At 38.9% G+C, this 17,825-nt stretch overlaps 2 protein-coding genes across 4 annotated transcripts; one reads left to right on the top strand and one right to left on the bottom strand.

Moving 5' to 3' along the window:
- Positions 1 to 197: 197 nt before the first annotated feature.
- ripk3 (receptor-interacting serine-threonine kinase 3) lies at positions 198 to 7,789 on the bottom strand. Of its 2 annotated transcripts, XM_026943174.3 has the most exons (13): positions 7,248 to 7,787; positions 5,944 to 6,105; positions 4,208 to 4,532; positions 3,948 to 4,099; positions 3,799 to 3,848; positions 3,522 to 3,677; positions 2,995 to 3,077; positions 2,698 to 2,761; positions 2,340 to 2,395; positions 2,181 to 2,214; positions 1,127 to 1,188; positions 999 to 1,017; positions 198 to 849 (listed from the first exon to the last, which is right to left on the bottom strand). In XM_026943174.3, the coding sequence occupies exons 2-13, from the start codon at positions 6,099 to 6,101 to the stop codon at positions 680 to 682; spliced, it is 1,329 nt and encodes a 442-aa protein (XP_026798975.1). In that variant the 5' UTR covers positions 6,102 to 6,105; positions 7,248 to 7,787; the 3' UTR covers positions 198 to 679. The 2 variants fall into 2 exon arrangements, with proteins under 2 accessions (XP_026798975.1, XP_026798976.1); XM_026943175.3 differs by lacking the exons at positions 999 to 1,017; positions 1,127 to 1,188 and having other exon boundaries at positions 7,248 to 7,789.
- Positions 7,790 to 9,073: 1,284 nt separating this feature from the next.
- On the top strand, positions 9,074 to 15,562 carry khnyn (KH and NYN domain containing). 2 transcript variants are annotated; one of them, XM_034301344.2, is made up of 9 exons: positions 9,074 to 9,375; positions 9,681 to 9,958; positions 10,240 to 10,374; positions 10,475 to 12,081; positions 12,740 to 12,870; positions 12,957 to 13,053; positions 13,519 to 13,626; positions 14,404 to 14,545; positions 14,650 to 14,785. In XM_034301344.2, the coding sequence occupies exons 2-8, from the start codon at positions 9,722 to 9,724 to the stop codon at positions 14,525 to 14,527; spliced, it is 2,439 nt and encodes an 812-aa protein (XP_034157235.2). In that variant the 5' UTR covers positions 9,074 to 9,375; positions 9,681 to 9,721; the 3' UTR covers positions 14,528 to 14,545; positions 14,650 to 14,785. The 2 variants fall into 2 exon arrangements, with proteins under 2 accessions (XP_034157235.2, XP_026798969.3); XM_026943168.3 differs by having other exon boundaries at positions 9,076 to 9,375; positions 14,404 to 14,505; positions 14,650 to 15,562.
- The last annotated feature ends 2,263 nt before the right edge of the window (positions 15,563 to 17,825 follow it).

Below are 17,825 nucleotides of genomic sequence, written 5' to 3' on the forward strand. Positions count from 1 at the left end.
TAAGTCATAATGAGAATTCTTCAAGCAATTCTGGTACAAGAAAACAATAAACTTAGGGGTATTAATGGTGGTATCACACCAGCCTGGCATGGATTATTTTCCAATAACAAAACCTGTTCTGTATTACTCCATACATAGGACATGGCTTGTTACAAATCGAGTGTTTGCCACAAAGAGATGAGAGGTGGAAACAGGTATTAGATTAGAATATATTCTGATGGAGATTGTGAATCTCTGAAACAGAGAAAGGTGGCAATTTTCACAGTACCTTAGCAGCAGTATCATAGTACAATAAAACAGTTCAGTCAGGGTTGCAGTGGAACCAGAACTTAGCCCAAGGCAAGGCACTAGGCAGGAACAAACCCTGGATGTCTCATCCCATGGAAATATAAACCATAAAAATATAATGGAGAACAGAACATGGAACATCCATGTACTTAACCTTTTGCATCATGCACTTTTACATTAGATAGACCAAAGGATTCTGAGTAAAAAGAAACCGAGTTAAAGAACAAGCAATAGGTGGAAAGTAGAAAATAGAATTAGGATCTACAATTATTTGAGAACAATTTCTGTTGCATTCTGAACCAAGGACTTGCTAGATTCCATTGGGCTTCACCTCTGTGCAATATACTAAAACACTGGATGAAACAGCTGAAAAATAACCCAGCAGACAATCTTAGGGTTTGATATTGGGAGGGTTCTGCTGACATTTGGAAGGTTGACGTGTGGCTGAGGGTGCTGTTGGGTGTCTCTGACGCTGTCGGGCTCCTCGTATATTCACATGCATGTTGTTGTTGTTGCCAATCTGCACTCCTGTGACATTGGATAAGCAGATGCTCACAGTGCCTGGGAGGAAGGAAAGAGGACAAAAAGGAAGTCTGTAACTTTCTGACTTACTGTTTTTTGGTTCCTCTTTATATTGAGTGAAACAGTTCTTTTGATGTAATATGATCTCTGCCACTCCAGAAGTAACATGTTGGAGTAGTAACACTTACTTGGAATTGAGTATTGCCGCTGACAGGGGAGAAAAAAAGGTTTTAGGTTACCAATGTGTACTATTTGTATGATAGCAAGAGCAAATAAATAAATCAACACCATATGTCAATAAGGTGTCTTTCCAAACCTGCATATTTTGGGGCCTACAATTGGTGGGTGGAGCTCTTGCAGCTGGGTTACAATACATTCCTGGTAATGTTGGAGAACATAAATGAGCAAATAACCTTGTCCATGAAGACAAAAACAAAAGTAATAGTAGGATATAACTCTGTAGTAGTAGTAGATTAAAAAGTCTCAGTCAGACTATACTAAAATCCCAGACAGCACACATGTTTGGGCCAGATAAGTATGTTGTTCTTCTTCTTCTTCTTTTGGCTGCTCCCGTTAGGGGTTGACACAGTGGATCATTGATCCACATATTTGATTCGGCACAGTTTTTATGCCGGATGCCCTTCCTGAAGCAACCCTCCCCAATTTTATCCCGGCTTGGGACCGGGACTGGGAGTGCGCTGTGGCTGGGGTTGGTTCCCTGGCTGGGAATGAAACCCGGGCAGTGAGAGCACCAAGGCCTAACCACTAGTCCTCCAGGGACCCTTTGGGCCAGATAACTATAGGAGTCATGAATTAGTCTTCGCAATTGCATCCATGATGCAAACTTGCGTGACGTTAAGACCACATTTATAAAATAACGTAAAAATTACAGAAAGCTTATTACATTAGCTTTAAATCAACGGCTACAACTCTGCCATTCACGAGATGTGAGTTATCCACTTGGAAGTAGCACCTATATGTACAAACATTCTGATTATGTCTGTAGAAGCGTTCAAAAAAGGAACAAATGTCATCAAATGGTATAACTTGGCAGAAGATAATCTCCAAATCAACAGGATTAACAACTTTCTGTTTTGCCACTCCAGAGCCACATTTACACTTAAATTTTAATAAACCAGATTTTTTTTTATTTCACTGACTGGGATTTGAACCACTTCTGAACTGAGTCTTTGCCACATTTGAACCTGCATCAGTTTAGGGCCAGACATAGCAATACTCTTTGTTATACCTCTGCTTTGGCACAGATCCGTAAAATACATTAGTTCCAGTATTGGACTGTTGTACACAAAGACATGGGCTAGCTTTGCTATACAACTCCAGAGATGATGCGGCACCACTGGTTCACATACCTGCTCCTTTGGCTGTAGGGATAGGACCCATTTCCTAAAACAGACAGTTTTAATTGAGCACATTCATTAAAAAGGGTTTGTCTGTATTCTTTATTAAGAATTTTGTTAACATTACACAACACATATAATGCTTTTCTGAAGTTGTTTAGAGATGAATACCTGTGTGGGAGTTGCCTGAGTCTTCACAGTAGGATCAGTGTGTTCTTTCAGTTGTACTGGTAGGGGAGAAATGTGAAAAATACTGTATAATAATGTGAATTAATGAATTAAGGTTCGAATTATGAAATGGAGGTTTTATGCACTAACATATCATGAGAAAAATCCATATTTTAAAACAATTCACAGTTTTGATTCACTGATAAAATGTAATATTATACATTTTGGAGCTATGGATGAAGATGGCTAATAGATAATTATCTAACTTATGGTGGCTTTAAAGAATTACAAAGCATTGTACACTCAAATACAGTACAGTAAATGCTAGGCAGAGGGACAGAATGTATAGAATAAAATGTACCATTCTTTGTTTGAGTGGTGGTACAGAGTGATGCAAAACTGGAACTGTTTTTGTCTTTATTGTCCTACAGGGAAGAAATGAGAGAAATAGAATATAATGTCTAAGTTAAAATGTCTATTATACTATATCTAATAAACATAAAGCATAAATGCAATATACAATCAAATAAACAATATGAAATGGAATGTATGAGTATACATGTAATACGTAATAACATTAACTATAGTTAATTTCAGGTTGGTGATGAATAATAATCCTGTGATATAATGATTTAACTAGAACTGCAAAGTTTTGTACCAGCTGTTTCAGAATGCTGTGGACAGCATCAGGCACACGTTGTTTGTGCAACTCGTACACTTTCTTTGTCACCTCAATACAACCTGGAAATAATATGGAATGAGCACTGAATAAATGAAAAGCTAAGAAAGCTCTAAAATAAAGAACGATATATCAGCATATTATTATATGTTAGGATGCATGAATGTGGTACATAATATACAAATCTGTTTTCAAATAAAAGCATGATTTAGACACACACTCTAGATTGATGCTGTGAATTTCTATATCCAAAGAAACAGGGAAGACTAAAGATAAAATTGCAAAACATTATGCATATCAATGTCAGCCTTTTGCTTGACAAGGGTTAGATGTGATTGTTAAACGTTGCTGTCCTAAATTCATTGGAAAATTTTGATTCACTGATTAAATTTGCTGTGTCCATGTAAATACTGACACTATGACAGCAACTGAATTTAAGCACTCTAATACAAAAAAGATCATAGAGGTGGAACACAAGTGGCACACACTAAGGCACAGGAGCTCACCCATGAATGTGGGTCTTTTGTTGGGATCAGACTCCCAACAGCGCATCATCAGATCAGTTAGGTCAACGAGTCCATCTGCCTGGCTTCTGTCTAGATACTTCAGATCAGGCCTGTCACCTTCGAGGACACGAAACCGCACCAAACTAGAGACGTTAACTGGCAGAGAAGTGAAAAGAGAGAGAGAATGAGGCAGTGAGCATCTTAGTGAGTAAATAAAGTCCTATATAAGACTGTGTTTGTGACTGATTTGCAGTTAGAGAAAGCACTGGAGACTCACTGCTGTATGGCTGCTTTCCAGTGATAACTGACCACAACAGGATGCCGTAGCTAAGACAATATTTGGAAAGGAACCCATGTCATTAAATGCACTGAACGCATAACCCCCTCATGTTTGTTTACAAAGCTTTTACTGAACATTCTTCTTACCTGTAAATATCAGAGGAAAAGGTAGGGACGTATCGAGAGGACCGAAATGCTTCTGGGGGCATGTAGCTTGTGGTCCCAGCTGCATCCTCATCTTTCTCCTCAATCACTTTGGAAGTACTTTTAGCTATTTTGGCTAGACCAAAATCTGTGAGCTGGAGTGAACAAAACAGATAAACAGAGGGACTACTCAGAGATGTCGCACTTGTTCCTTAACCACTTGGTCACTAGCCATCAATAAACTTTTTCATCATGACTCTGACCTTGGCATTGAGACTGTCATCCAGTAGCACATTGCTGGGTTTCAGGTCCAGGTGCAGAAGAGGTGGAGTCAACTGGTGGAGGAAGTTCATTCCCAGGGCAATCTGGTTAATAATGCGGAAGGTAAGCGGCCAGGGCGGGGGTCCAGTCAAAGCCACCTGGAGGTCCGCCAGAGATCCTCTCTCCATGTATTCCATGACTAAACCCATCTGAATGGCAGACCTCTCTCCTTTTGGTTGACTTTGGTAAACACCCAAAATTCTCAACACGTTGGGGTTCCCACCGTGACGCATCAAGTCTGCCTCTCGGAGGAGACACGAGTCGGTGCTAGGAGGGGAAAAAAAAGAAAGGGATAAAGTGCCCTGTGTGGGGGTGTATCTTCAGTGACCGTGTAACCTACAGTCATAGATTATTTAGCAGGTTCAACTAGATATCTGTGGACTTTTGTAGTATACTCTTACTAACTGAAACACATCAGATCTGCACAGTTTTTAATCTTTCCTGTTAGAGTAGAGCATCAGGATGCTACAAACAAGTCACTGGAGTGAGCAGTTTTTACTCTCACGCAAGCATTAGCATGATTAGCACAGATACGAAGCATACAGAGGAAAGAAAAGTCATGTTAATTAACATGCATTTTCCTCTACCTCCTCTGTCACATCCATCAGTTGAAAGGGACCACCATAAGACCACTAACAACAAGATTATGTGTTGGATCTTTAGCACAGCCGTGACACTGACATAGTAATGTGTGTTGTGCTGGAATGAATGTATCAGGGACAGCAGTGCTGTTGGGATGTTCAAACACCTCAGTGCCATTGCTGGCTTGAGAACAGTCCATCCATCACAAAGATCCAGCTAATAGCATCCTGTGGTCAGAAGGTGAGGGTTTCACTATAAGAAAAGGTTCCAGGTAGAACCTTCTTTTGGAAGCTTAGGACCCTTAATTAGCCAATGACCCCTTAAAGTGGGGAAGTGGTAGCTCAGTGGTTAAGACGTTGGACTTCTGCTCAGGGAGTTCAAATCCCAGCACCACCAAGCTGCCACTGCTGGGCCCTTGAGCAAGGCCCTTAACCCTCAACTGCTCAGTTGTATAACTGAGATAATTATAAGTCGCTCTGGATAAGGGCGTCTGGCAAATGCCATAAATGTAAATGTTAAAGAAGCCTTGAGTAACCCTTTCTTCTAAGAGTGCATGTCAGTGTAAACTGAATGTTCTCTATTTCTGAGGTACGCACTCTCAGAAATAAAGGTAAACAAACTGTACTTATTTTTGTCGCTGGAGTAGTACCACCAAGGGTACATCTTTTGTACCTTTAGTATATATTTTACCTGAAGACATGAATATGGTGTCTAAAAATAATTTAAGGTACAAAATTGGACCTTATAAACCACTGATATACTTTAATCACATGCTTAGGTGAAAGATGCACAATAAAGGTACAAAGTATGTACCATTGATGGTACCACCCCTCTGACAAAGACATGAACAGTTTGGTACCTTTTTTTTTTTTTGAAAGTATAGGGGTAGAGTGGGCGTTTCAAACTGTGCATTGCAACAGGTAGGATATGGTCAATAATTGTAACTACAAAGTGGCCACTGAGTGTTAAAAAGTTTTTTTTTTATTTATTTTTGATTTGTCAAGTATTTTCATTCATTTTATATCAGTATTAATCAACTGCAAAGCTGGCCTACCTAGGAAGAGATATGTCATAAGCATGAGACACATATATTTACCCATCATTATAATGTAATAACTTTATGGCAACGTCCATCCCCCATGTTTTATGCTTAGCCCTATGGATCTCTCCAAATCCACCAGAGCCAATCAGCTTCCAGGACTCCAGACAGTCATGATGAACCAAAGTAAGCACAGGGCAGCTGAGCAGGTCCATGTATCTGTATTAATATAAAACAGACTTTTAAAAAGGCCATTTCCAAGTGTTGCAAACTCAGAAATTTTGTTGTTAGGTTTGGCAACCTTTTAGACCCCTTTAGCATCTTTATTTCAAAAAAGAGCCTAGCAAAATATCTAGTGACTTTTTTTAGTAGATGTCTCCAGCTCACATCACAGCTGCTGGTTATACGAGTTGAAAGAGCAGGTTCAGTTGACTCTCCAATGACCAATCACTGATCACCATTTTTAACCAATGACCAATCACTGATCACTATTTTTCCCAATGGACAATCGATGACCACCATTGTACCCAACAACTAATCACTGAGCACCACTGTTTGCCCTACCCATTTTTTGATTCATACTTCATAATATCCATATGTTACCCCTTCCAATATTGTTTCCCTTCACGTCTATTTCCTACCATACCACCGCTTCATTTTCTCTGCTTTTTCACATCTGCTCTTCAGATGGATAGAAATTCATTTCCATAAAATGAACACATTTCATTTGTATACGTACAGAGAATAAAATATTCTATACTTCTTAACGTCTGCGCTCTCGATAGAAATTATAGTGCTTTGTAAACACGTAAATAGTTGGTTTGTGGTTCCATGACCAAAGATGTCTTCTTTCTATAAAGAAGAAGGTATAATTTTCTATTCTGATTAAATTCTATACTATTCTATTCTAGTCTAACGTTCGTAACTCTGGAAAACACGTCCTCAGCTTGCAATTCCTATTCGGAAAATCAGGAAGGTCTCCTCAACGGTGAGTTCAGCCTGTGACGTCATGTCAACATGGCCACTTACACTGTCAAGAGTAAATATCACTTCACTACTTTAAATAAGGAAATCTTACTTTTTCTTGTAACCGCAGGTTTTCATGTTTTGATATGCAAATAATCCTGACGATGCTATTGACTCGTGATGTCATTTGGCGTCTTCTAGCTACTTTTTCCGCATGCATTAAATACTTTCCCCTGAAAAGACTTGGCACTGATTGCAACCCCAGAAGTTCATCTCTACAACTCTACAAGTATGATCAACATATTCAACAGTGAATATATGATTCTTCAATGTATATATAGCCAACATTAGAACATTGTATATATAGCCAACATTGTTGAACAAGTTCAACTTACCCTAGGTCAGGATGGTGAGAATTAAAGCTAAACTGGCACTTGAGATGTTCAGTACAGCTGTTTGTGGAGCCTCAAAGCACATGAGCTCATGGCGAAGCGCCTGCTGTGTTACTGAACTCTGACATACTGAAATGGCGACGTTCACCAAACACACCGACCCTAAACTGTATGAGCATTTCTTTCACTTCCTCATAGGAAGAGAAGGAGAAAAGAACATGCAGTTCCATAGACTGTCTTCAGAGGGCTGTCTAACAAGTCAGGTCTACCTGCTTTACCCTGAACCCATGAGAATACCCTTTACATACATGCATGATATATATGTGGATTATAGTTTTTAAATCTTATCATAATTTCTAGAATAAAGAGTTTGGTAGTGTTTAAATGCATAAAGACAGGAGGTGGTACAGTGCTGTTATCTGCAGTGAAATGATCGCCATGTGGGAATAAGCTGAATAACAGAATAAGCAGTCGGGATCCTTAAAGCTGTCGTTTTAAGACGTAAACGCGTCATCTTTCAGACACATGCATTCCGCACATCATCGCGCGTGCCATTTCTGTTAACCTAAAAACGGAAATTTTCTATTGACGTCAGCGGAATTTCCCACATAACGTATCTACAATATATGCGCAGTAGATTTACAGCAGGACATGTGCTTTCTCCCTGACCAGGTTATGCTGGCCTGACAAAACCAGCATTCTGTTCTGCTTTATAGGGTTAATTTTATTTTATTTTATTTTATTATGCTGGCTTGACAAAATCAATATTCTGTTCTGCTTTACAAGATTTTTTATTTTATTTTATTTCATTTTATTTTATTATGCTGGCTTGACAAAACCAATATTCTGTTCTGCTTTATAATGTTTTTTATTTTATTTTATTTTATTATGTTGGCTTGACAAAACCAGCATTCTGTTCTACTCTTTGTTATTATTATTATTATTATTATTATTATTATTATTATTATTATTATGTCCCTCTGTGTCACAGAGACTCTCACTTCATCTATCTCTCGATCAGTGCCACACACTCTCTCCATCTATCTCTATCAATCTACCAACAGCACTCTCTCTCTCTCTCTCTCTCTCTCTCTCTCTCTCCATATTTCTTTCTATCAGTCTACCTACCAATCACTCTCTCACTCCTTCTGTCTTTCAAACACTAAAACTCTCTCCATCTATCTACACGTATCACTGTCTCTCCATTTATCTTTCAACCATTCTCTCCATCATCTATTTACTAGCAACACTCTATCTATCTATCTATCTATCTATCTATCAATGCCACACATTCTGTCAATCGAGCTCTCTATCAATCTGCCAGTAGCACTCTCTCTCTCTCTCTCTCTCTCTCTCTCTCCATATTTCTTTCTATCAGTCTACCTCTATCACTCTCTCACTCAATTCAATTCAATTTTTAGCAATTGTCACAAAGCGGCTTTACAGAAATATATAAATTCAGGAAGTTTTAAACTTTTTTTTCTTTCTGTCTTTCTACTAATAACACTCTCTCCATCTGACTTTCTAACTGTATCACTCTATTTGTCATCTATCTTTCTGCCAGTAACTGTCTGTCACCCTTTCTGTCTGTCACACTTTCTTTCTTTCTTTCTTTCTTTCAACTTCAAACTATCTTCAAGCTTATGAAACAGTTTCAGACATTCAGACAGGCTTTATCAAGCCAACATCAAAGTTTATCGTGAAGAACTTTGCCTAGCTAGTCTCAAAACGAGTCTCAAAATATCAAAATATCAAAATATCATCCATAGCTTTATGAAGACATTCTCAGGCGACATCACATACGTACATTACGGTAGTTACACTACTGCACGCCCACTCCGTGTTTCCCCAAGTTTCACTTTTATCAACAACAACAATCTGCGCTGAGGACGAGCTTTTAAACGCAAGAGTTAGAGAATTGTTCAAAAACGTTCAGTGTTTAAAACAATATAAACAATGTTTATGACTGAGCACAGACACGACAGCTTCGGTGCGAGTTAGACGCTGAACTTTGGACCCATATCGCTTTTTAAATAATTCCGGAAGACAGCTTGCAGATATGCTGCAATCGAAACCTAAACTTGGAAACCAAAAGGTGAAGGGTGCGGTTTAAAGTCCTGAAGTTGCCATGGTAAAAATTTCTTAAATCACATTGAATATTAAGAATTGTCTTATTATATACTTTCCCTTAACGTTATTGGGTAGATTGTGTACATCTGTAACATTTGCTTTTTGCCTTGTCACAAAAACTGTAGATGAAAATGATATAATGTTCATTTATAATGTCTCTTTTATCTGTCTAACCAGAAATCAGGCATTATTAACTCTGTTGGTGTTATTATGGTTGTTATAATGTTATTCTGCTACTGTACTTTTTGACATAGGATTGTGATACCTGTCTGTTTTTTCTCTCTCTATGGACATACGCACATACAGACAAGTAAATCTTGACTATAGCCTACACTTCAAACCCCATCATGGCTCTCTCAGCCGTCCCAGAATGGAGGGATAAGATGGCAGGAGAGCAGCAAGTGGAGGACGAGTTTACCTGCCCAGGTGTTTTGCAGGGCTCTCTGCTGTCCCTGAAACCCACGGTGGAGCGAGTGTTTGGTGTGACTTTGAGAATTGGTGGGGAAGACACCTCATATGCCTCTCAGGATGGACAAATTTGGCTCCAACTGAAGGGAAGGAAACAAGAAGTGGAGGCAGCAAAGGTGGGTTTGTTCTATTACACAGAACACTGTGGTTTTCATTCTTAAAATGTTCCTTCACCAAGCAGCTTTGCAGTGGCCCAATGCTTTGTGTAAATCAATCGTAATTATCAGTGCTTGGTTGGTGACTGACATTTCCTTGTATATCATTTGCATTGGGTGCATTCTCCTTCCCAGCACAGTGGTAGGCCTCCAGGGACAGAGGACAGTCATGACTTAAAATAGTATTAGTCATAGTTGTTTTTGTCTCATTATATGTCTTGCTGGATTTCTCTTCTTGTCAGCTTTTTATAAAAGGTATTGTGAACCAAGAGGCTCAGAAGGAAGTTCAATATCCACATGTCCTTCAGTGTGTGTTCTGTGGTGCCAAGGGGTTATTTATTGACTGCCTGGTTAGAAATACCTCAGCACATATAGTGGTAAGTAGGGTTAGAATGGTGAAGTTGGTCTACTTTGTCTTCTTTACTGTTAGTATCTACTATTAGTGTATGCATTTACCTTTGGCTTAACTTTCTCCAGGTGGGCTCAGTAGGTTGTCTCCTCATCTCTGGGCTGGCCGAACCTGTTGTGAAGGCCTACTCCCTTGTCATAGACCTGATAGACAAGTACAGTTCTAGCCAAGCACAACCTTCTCAGGCAAGAAGTGAGTCCATGGATTCTCGTCGGACCTTCAAATCCCTAGTGGAGAGACTGGAGGACAGTCACACCCTAGAACTGCTGGTCCTGCCAGTGATGGTGAAAGAAGTTCTTCTGGACTTAATTAAGCAGTCAGGACTAGATCCAAACACTTTGGACAGTGGTGTAGTTTCAGCCGGAGCCACAAAACCTCTAAAAATTCAGGAGAGAATGGATAGACTGATGCTAAAAGAATCTAAGGAGAACCAGAACCATGAGATTTTAAACAGCGCCACCATTTCTCCCAGAGCAAACGGGACACCTTTTTTTAACTTTTCAGATTATAGAATCAATGATACAGGAAAGCAAAATAATCAAGCAGAGTCTCCAAGTCACTTATTCCACTGTTTGGCAGCAGGCACAGAATCAAGACCTGGTGCTGCAAGTGCAGATGTAAAGAAACAAGACAGACAAGTGCACACGTGGTCTGAAGGTGTACCCCATGATATAGAGGAGGAAGAAGAGTTAAATCAGGAGGATCAACATGAAGAAAGCTTGTTGTCCACAGCAAGTAAACAAGAAAATGAGCATCTACTTAAATTCTTCACTGCAATGGGCTTCAACGATGAGGTGGTATGTAGAGTTTTGGCCCGTACTGGACCCAGAGAACCCTCTCAGGTTCTTGACCTGATCCAGCAAGAGCAAGATAAAACAATGATCCAGATGTTAAATCAGGAGGTAAATGGGGCTCCAGGGGCCAAAGACGAGGATTTTGTCCTTGATGTGATGAAGAAAGCAGCAGCCAGCTGTGGGTACACAGAGGAGAAGGTGGCTGAGATTTACAGCAACCTCCCTGAATTGAAACCGCATGAGCTGATCCTGGAACTGCAGAGGAAGGGCATGAGGGAATCCAGTGGCAGGAAAGACAGCAAGAGAAAGAAAGCAGAGGAAATAGAGGAGCAGAGGAAAAATGCACCCATTCTTCAAAGATCCAAAGAAAGTCCTTTAAAGGAAGAGAAGAAAACTGAGAGAAATAATGGGAAGAGTGGAATGACAAATATAGAAAAGACTGAGAATGATAGAGGAGGAAGTTTAGAAGCAGTGACTAAAAAGAAGCAAGATGTGCAAGCATATGGGAGAGGAAAGTCAAGTGTAGGACTGAGGATGCCAGAACTCTTAACTGAGCTTGACAAGATGGACTTGGCAAGCACTAAACCAGATATTTTTTCATCTTCATTCCATACCATTCCGCCTTCTGTATGTGGGCCTCCTCAGCCAACTTACCCATCTCCACTGCAATCCAACATCTCAGAAGAAAAAAGTGGCCCAGCAGAGCCCACTTTTCTCAAGCCTAAGCACAAACCTCTACCAAGCAAAGCAGGTGCAGTCATCACCGGACAACAGCGCTTCTTGGAAGGCTTAGAGACACCTTTTGTCCTCCAGCTGACGGATGACCATGGTGACCCAGGGCTGCGGCAGATCATCATTGATGGGAGCAACGTTGCCATGACGTAAGAAAAGAGTTAAATAGGACAAACAGAGTAAACAAGCAATTTAACTTAAGAAAAAAAAAGGTAAGGGATGAAGACAGTAGAGTGGAGGAGGCTTTGAGAACATCAAACCGGATTAGCAAAAAAAAGAGAGAGAATGACAACTTTGGTAAATTCCATGTTAGATCACTTTACAATTAGATGAGAGTAGACAGCATATAACAGATCTTTCATAGCTGCAATACTGGTAAAAGTGATGCCTGAATTTGAATATTACTAGATATTTTAACTCTCTTTAATCTTTAAGCTTCAGACTCCAAGAAGGGAATAAGTAAGTTTATCTAAGCTGTATAATTGTTCGGATAGTACCAGCACAAAATTTTACCCAAGATGTATACCAGTTTTTGGTTACTGTTTTGTTTACCTTGTACATCTACCTTGTACATATGACATGTCACTTCTTAATAGGGCAAATGACTTTTATAGCTATTACATATATGTGCCACTAGCAACATTCTTCAGTCACTACCCAAAACATGGCATCAAGCCACAGTCATCTGATATGGAGAAATTTACAAGACATGTAACAGGAGAAGACATATTATGCAGATTATATTGTATTGCATCATGTCTGGTATCATTATGAATATTGATTCTGATGGATTGTACTTGTCCAAAGGCATGGTTTGGGAATATTTTTCTCCTGTCGAGGCATTGCTTTGGCTGTGGAGTACTTCTGGAACCAAGGCCATCGCAAAATCACAGCACTCGTTCCCCAGTGGAGACAGAAGAAAGACCCAAAGATAAAAGGTAATTACTATGTAATTTGTGTGTTTTTCTTTTAAGACTTTTATCAGGTTAGTTTGTCTATATTCATAGCATATTCTCTTTTAAAGAGCAGCACTTTCTGGCACAACTGCAGGATCTTGGTCTCCTCTCGTTTACCCCATCTAGAGAGTTTAAAGGACAGAGGATAAATTCCTATGATGACAGGTATATCCACACATCACTGCGCCCATTTTTTCAACTCTTTTTAAATGATGTTCAGCTTGTCATCTTACTGTTTTGTTATAAAATATTCAATGTGCATTTTTTAAAGGTTTCCCATAAGGTTCATAGGACATCTGGTTGAGACTAGTGCACATTGGGACAACAAAAAAAGTTTTTAACTATTTAACAGTCAGATATATAACTTACAGCTATATATGTTAGAAGATATTGCAGGCAGGTACAAGTAAAAATGCTTGAGTAGTTTTGAAATCTCTAGTTGAGACCAATTATAAGCTCGAGTCATGCAGCAGAGCCTGAGAAACTGCGAGAGCCAGAATTCACATACCATGCTGACAGTGCTGCATTTATACATCTGGTTTTTTTTTTGCCAGTGTTGCAGGGCATAGTGGGTTTAAATCCTTGTACTTTAGCCATGTTGCTGAAACTATTCATATAACATGCTTTCAGATTTATGCTGCAGCTTGCAAGGCAGACAGATGGAGTGATTGTAACGAATGACAACATGAGAGACCTTGTGGACGAGTCAGTTGGGTGGAAAGAAATCATCAAGACAAGGTGAGCTAGAACTTTTAAGAGCCAAAGAGTTAAAAGAAAGATTGTTACTAGGGGTAGGTGTTATGATGATATGGGAATTTACTCAGAGAATCGTGGGTATTGCAGTTCTACGGTATTAGCCAGACTCAACATCAAAATGAGTAATTTGATTATTTTTCCTTCTTGTTTATTTTTATTTCACTTTTGGACTTTTTTCATATTTTGAAGTTCTTATAGTGTTGTAACTACTGTGAGTTCCAACTCCACCTCATCACATCAAAATATATGTACATATTGTGATACAGATGCACATTAAAACAACAAGTTATCATGATTTGAAAGGTTTGCCATATTGCTGACCACTACTTGGTATTGGTCAAGTTACTCAGACAGTTATTTTATCCTGTGCATTCTATTACACTACTTTTTATTATTTCATTATTTTAGCTTCTTACACTTATTGTTGTACTTATAATTTCACTACATCTTTTATTTTATCCTGTGCCATCTATTACGTTACTTTAGCATTTAATTTGTACTACTTGATTATACGGCACTTTGAGCTACCACATCTACCACATTTATTATTATTATTATTATTATTATTATTATTGTTACTGTTATTATTGGGCAGGAATTTGTAATGTCATTTACATTCCAGACTGTATTATACACCATGATCACCAGAAAAAAAAAATACTGCTGTAATTTCTACTATAAATGTTCAATATTATCTGTGTGAAATACAGACATTATTTATATTATTTCTAATATCAATATTCAACAATGTCTCTGCAGGTTGCTCCAGTACGTGTTTGCAGGGGACCTCTTTATGGTGCCGGATGATCCTCTAGGCCGAAGTGGACCCCACATTAATGACTTCTTACGGACACAGAAGAGGTTCGTGCATGGATCGATGTAAACTTGCATGGGAAAAAAAGTAGAGAAACACACATACTTACAAACATATCCTTAAATAGCAGTTATGATTAGTGGAAGCCTGACACACACACAAACTCTGTCTCTCTTTTTATCTTCACCCAGTCCCCCTGTTCCTGGCAGTCACACATTTGCTGGTATGGCCTCAAATGTCCCCCAACCCTCATCTCAACCCAGAGCTCAGACGGAAGTGCTGAAGTACCGTGAGCGGACACCTGGGGGCGTCGGCAGAGCTCACGGGTCAGTAAGGGGTCATTCCCAGGGTGGAAATGAGATGGAGAGGTCAGCAGAGGAGACGCTCAGGCTGAAACAGGATTTGGTGCAGATTTTTCCAGGGCAGGAGAGTGTGGTTACAATGACCCTACAGTGCTACCCAACTCTCACAGATATCAACCAATTGTCTTATTTCATTCTGGAACAAGTGAATACAGAGGAGTAGAAAAGCATGAATGTGAGTTTGAAATGAGAGAGACGGGCTCAATAATATAACCATCAATAATATAACCATCAGGCTATGGGTGAATCAGGGCTTGTATTCACAAAGTATTTGAAAATAACAGTCTTGAGAAAACAAGAAACTGATCTTGACATTAAAACATGAAAAATAAGTCCTTAACATTTAGCTGTGAACTGTTAGTTATTTGCAGTGCTAACAAATAGAGTATGCAGTGGCTAGGATCTTGATGTCTACTTCATGGCAATAAAAAAAAGTTTAGAAAATACAGTGTGTATGTTTTAGACCAGCGCTGTGTCAACCTGTGTTTTTTCTAGCTCTATTTTGTCTTTTGCATTCCTATTTAAAGCGTGTTCCACTGATCAACATAATGATTAATTAATATTTTATCAGACATATTACATGCAGTAAAGTACTATTTCTTTTGATTGTGCATATCGTGGTCATTTTAACTGAACTCAAGGAGCAATTACACCAACCAATATGGCGTCAGTGGCAATATTCTTTCAAATGTCTGTTTTCATAATGAATTTTCATAAGTCCAGCAATAAAGTTGTTTTGGAATATCTGTTTACCAAATATGTGCTGACTATTAAATTGTTTTGTATCCATAGCACCATGGCCCAAGTGGTCATGATCTGTGCTCTCTTATATCTCCTTCAGGAAAAAAAAAAGGTTATGTTGTTAATGCAGAATGCAATTGAAGAAAATCAATTATATGTGTTACATGTTTAAGATACTGAATTCAAAATAGCACAGAGCTTTTATTTGCTAAAAGGTGGTGTTGCTGTCTCGCAGCTTGGATCCTGAGCTCGGGTTTCTGTCTGTGTGGAGTGTCTCATGTTTCTCATGTCTCATGTCTCCCCATGTCCATGTCGGTTTCCTTTGGGTTCTCTGGCTTCCTCCCAAAAACATGCCAGTAGGTGGATTTTCTCTGCTAAATGGCCTCTAAGTGTGAATGTGTGTGTTCCTGTGATGGACTGGCATCCCATCTAAGGAGCATTCTCGCCTAGTATCATCCACCATGACCAGGATAACGCAGTTACTGAAAATGAATAAAATTATTAAATTATAAATGATGTATGCTGAATATATGATTAAAAATGATCATATATTTCACTCACATGCTCATTGTGAGTCCAATCAAGACACGCAAAAAAAAAAAAATCAATATTCACCCTCCCATTTCTGTCACAAACGTAAACGTTTGTACCTGTCAGTTCAGAAGTAGCCAAAATATGTTACACTTCTCACAGTGTATAATGAAAAGAAAGTATATAAAAAGGTAATTATTCATGCTTATAAACCAAACATGGGTAAACTTTGGTTTGCCAGCCAGATTGCTCGGACTTTCCTGCCAAAGATCAATTCAATATTCACCAATATCTACCTTGTTAGAAACAGTTTTCTTTATATTTTATTGGTCTTACCACTAGATGGTGCACAAAAAAATACCAATTTCATTCACCTGACAGGATCAATGGATCAACCTCACAGTGAACGCAGAGTGTTTAAACAACTGAACTGCAAATACTTTTCAACAGAGGTTGGAACAGCATGTATAGATTTAAATTGTGAAGAAAGTGTCGTTGTAAAGAATACTTTAACATCTCAATTGGCATTTTTCTTCTAGATAAGCTGGAAGATATTCCAGAGCTATAAGGGGCACTCTAATAGAATGGCTGCTATAGTTTACAGGCTCGGCTACATATACATTTCTCCCGTCTACCTTCCAAGAGGCTGTTCACCACAGAAATGTTGTGTTAGCATGCATTTGACCAAATAAAGCAAGCTGAGGTGTTTTGGAAAGTAGAAGACTGTAGAAAATGCGTGTTCTTAGTACAACAGTGAAGACTTTCTCTGTAATGATCCAATGATGGCCCACATACCACCTTGGAATAATGGTGCTGAACCCAGCCACACTTCTACCTCACTGAAGAACATTTAAATGCCACACAAGCATTTGTTGCATTAAGGCCACTCTTGGCCCAGATTCCAACTGCTGCTGAAAAAATTAAATGTGGCTGCTTACTGTTGGGCCACAAAACACTTGGCATGTTTGACCCAGATTTCTCTGCTATCTGGGTTGTTTGACTGAAAGAATGTGGAATTTACATTCTGATCTGGAGGAACGAACTGATTTGCAAATATACATAAGTTGTATAGTAGGATTATTATTCAGGAAACAGTGATACCCATCAAGGGATATTAGTCATATGATAAATCAGGTGATTTTTAAGTTCATTACCTGATTTTTAAGTTCATTACCTGAAATCTTGGGAAGAGGAGATTATGTTATTGACTGATGTATCAATATGTTATTGTTATTGACTGATGCAGGTTGTGATGTATTTTTGAGTGTGTCGGGCTGAGGCTAAGGCTTGAGAACTGTAGCTGTTGGTAATATAATAGTAAAATGCTTCATGTACCATATCCTGTTAGCCATACTATTGGTGCTGACATCTGGAATAAAAGCAAGTCACAGAAGTGAGATGAGAAAGGAGGCTATGATGCAGTAGAAATGAATACAACAATAAAAATGCAAACTCAATTTCACAGCTACTGTCTGCCTCCCTTTTACAGTTACTGCTTTTCATGTATAATGATATCTAATAGTAGCTCTAATAGTATGATATCTAATAGTAGCTCTTGTTCTGCCAGTTGAAGGAAATTAATGTTCCTTCTTATTAGACAGTCACTGTCTTCCTAGTCATGGTCAGTGAACTGAACTAAGCTGTTTAGAATTAGCTGTGTCTGGGCCTATTCTATTGAAGGGTTTCAATTTCATCCATTCCGGAGTTGATGGCATAATTAAAAACTAATGGCC

Source organism: Pangasianodon hypophthalmus, chromosome 28 (genome assembly GCF_027358585.1).
Source record: "Pangasianodon hypophthalmus isolate fPanHyp1 chromosome 28, fPanHyp1.pri, whole genome shotgun sequence".
Lineage (NCBI taxonomy): Eukaryota > Metazoa > Chordata > Actinopteri > Siluriformes > Pangasiidae > Pangasianodon > Pangasianodon hypophthalmus.

Excerpts from the sequence above, each read along its gene's own strand:
- ripk3 (XM_026943174.3), bottom strand. The coding sequence starts at position 6,101 with ATGGACCTGCTCAGCTGCCCTGTGCTTACTTTGGTTCATCATGACTGT. Across the intron at positions 4,100-4,207 it reads ATGACAGTCTCAATGCCAAG|CTCACAGATTTTGGTCTAGC; the intron begins GTCAGAGTCATG and ends TGTTCACTCCAG. Across the intron at positions 2,762-2,994 it reads ACAGCATTCTGAAACAGCTG|GACAATAAAGACAAAAACAG; the intron begins GTACAAAACTTT and ends TCTTCCCTGTAG.
- khnyn (XM_026943168.3), top strand. The coding sequence starts at position 9,722 with ATGGCTCTCTCAGCCGTCCCAGAATGGAGGGATAAGATGGCAGGAGAG. Across the intron at positions 12,082-12,739 it reads GGGAGCAACGTTGCCATGAC|GCATGGTTTGGGAATATTTT; the intron begins GTAAGAAAAGAG and ends ACTTGTCCAAAG. Across the intron at positions 13,054-13,518 it reads ATAAATTCCTATGATGACAG|ATTTATGCTGCAGCTTGCAA; the intron begins GTATATCCACAC and ends ACATGCTTTCAG.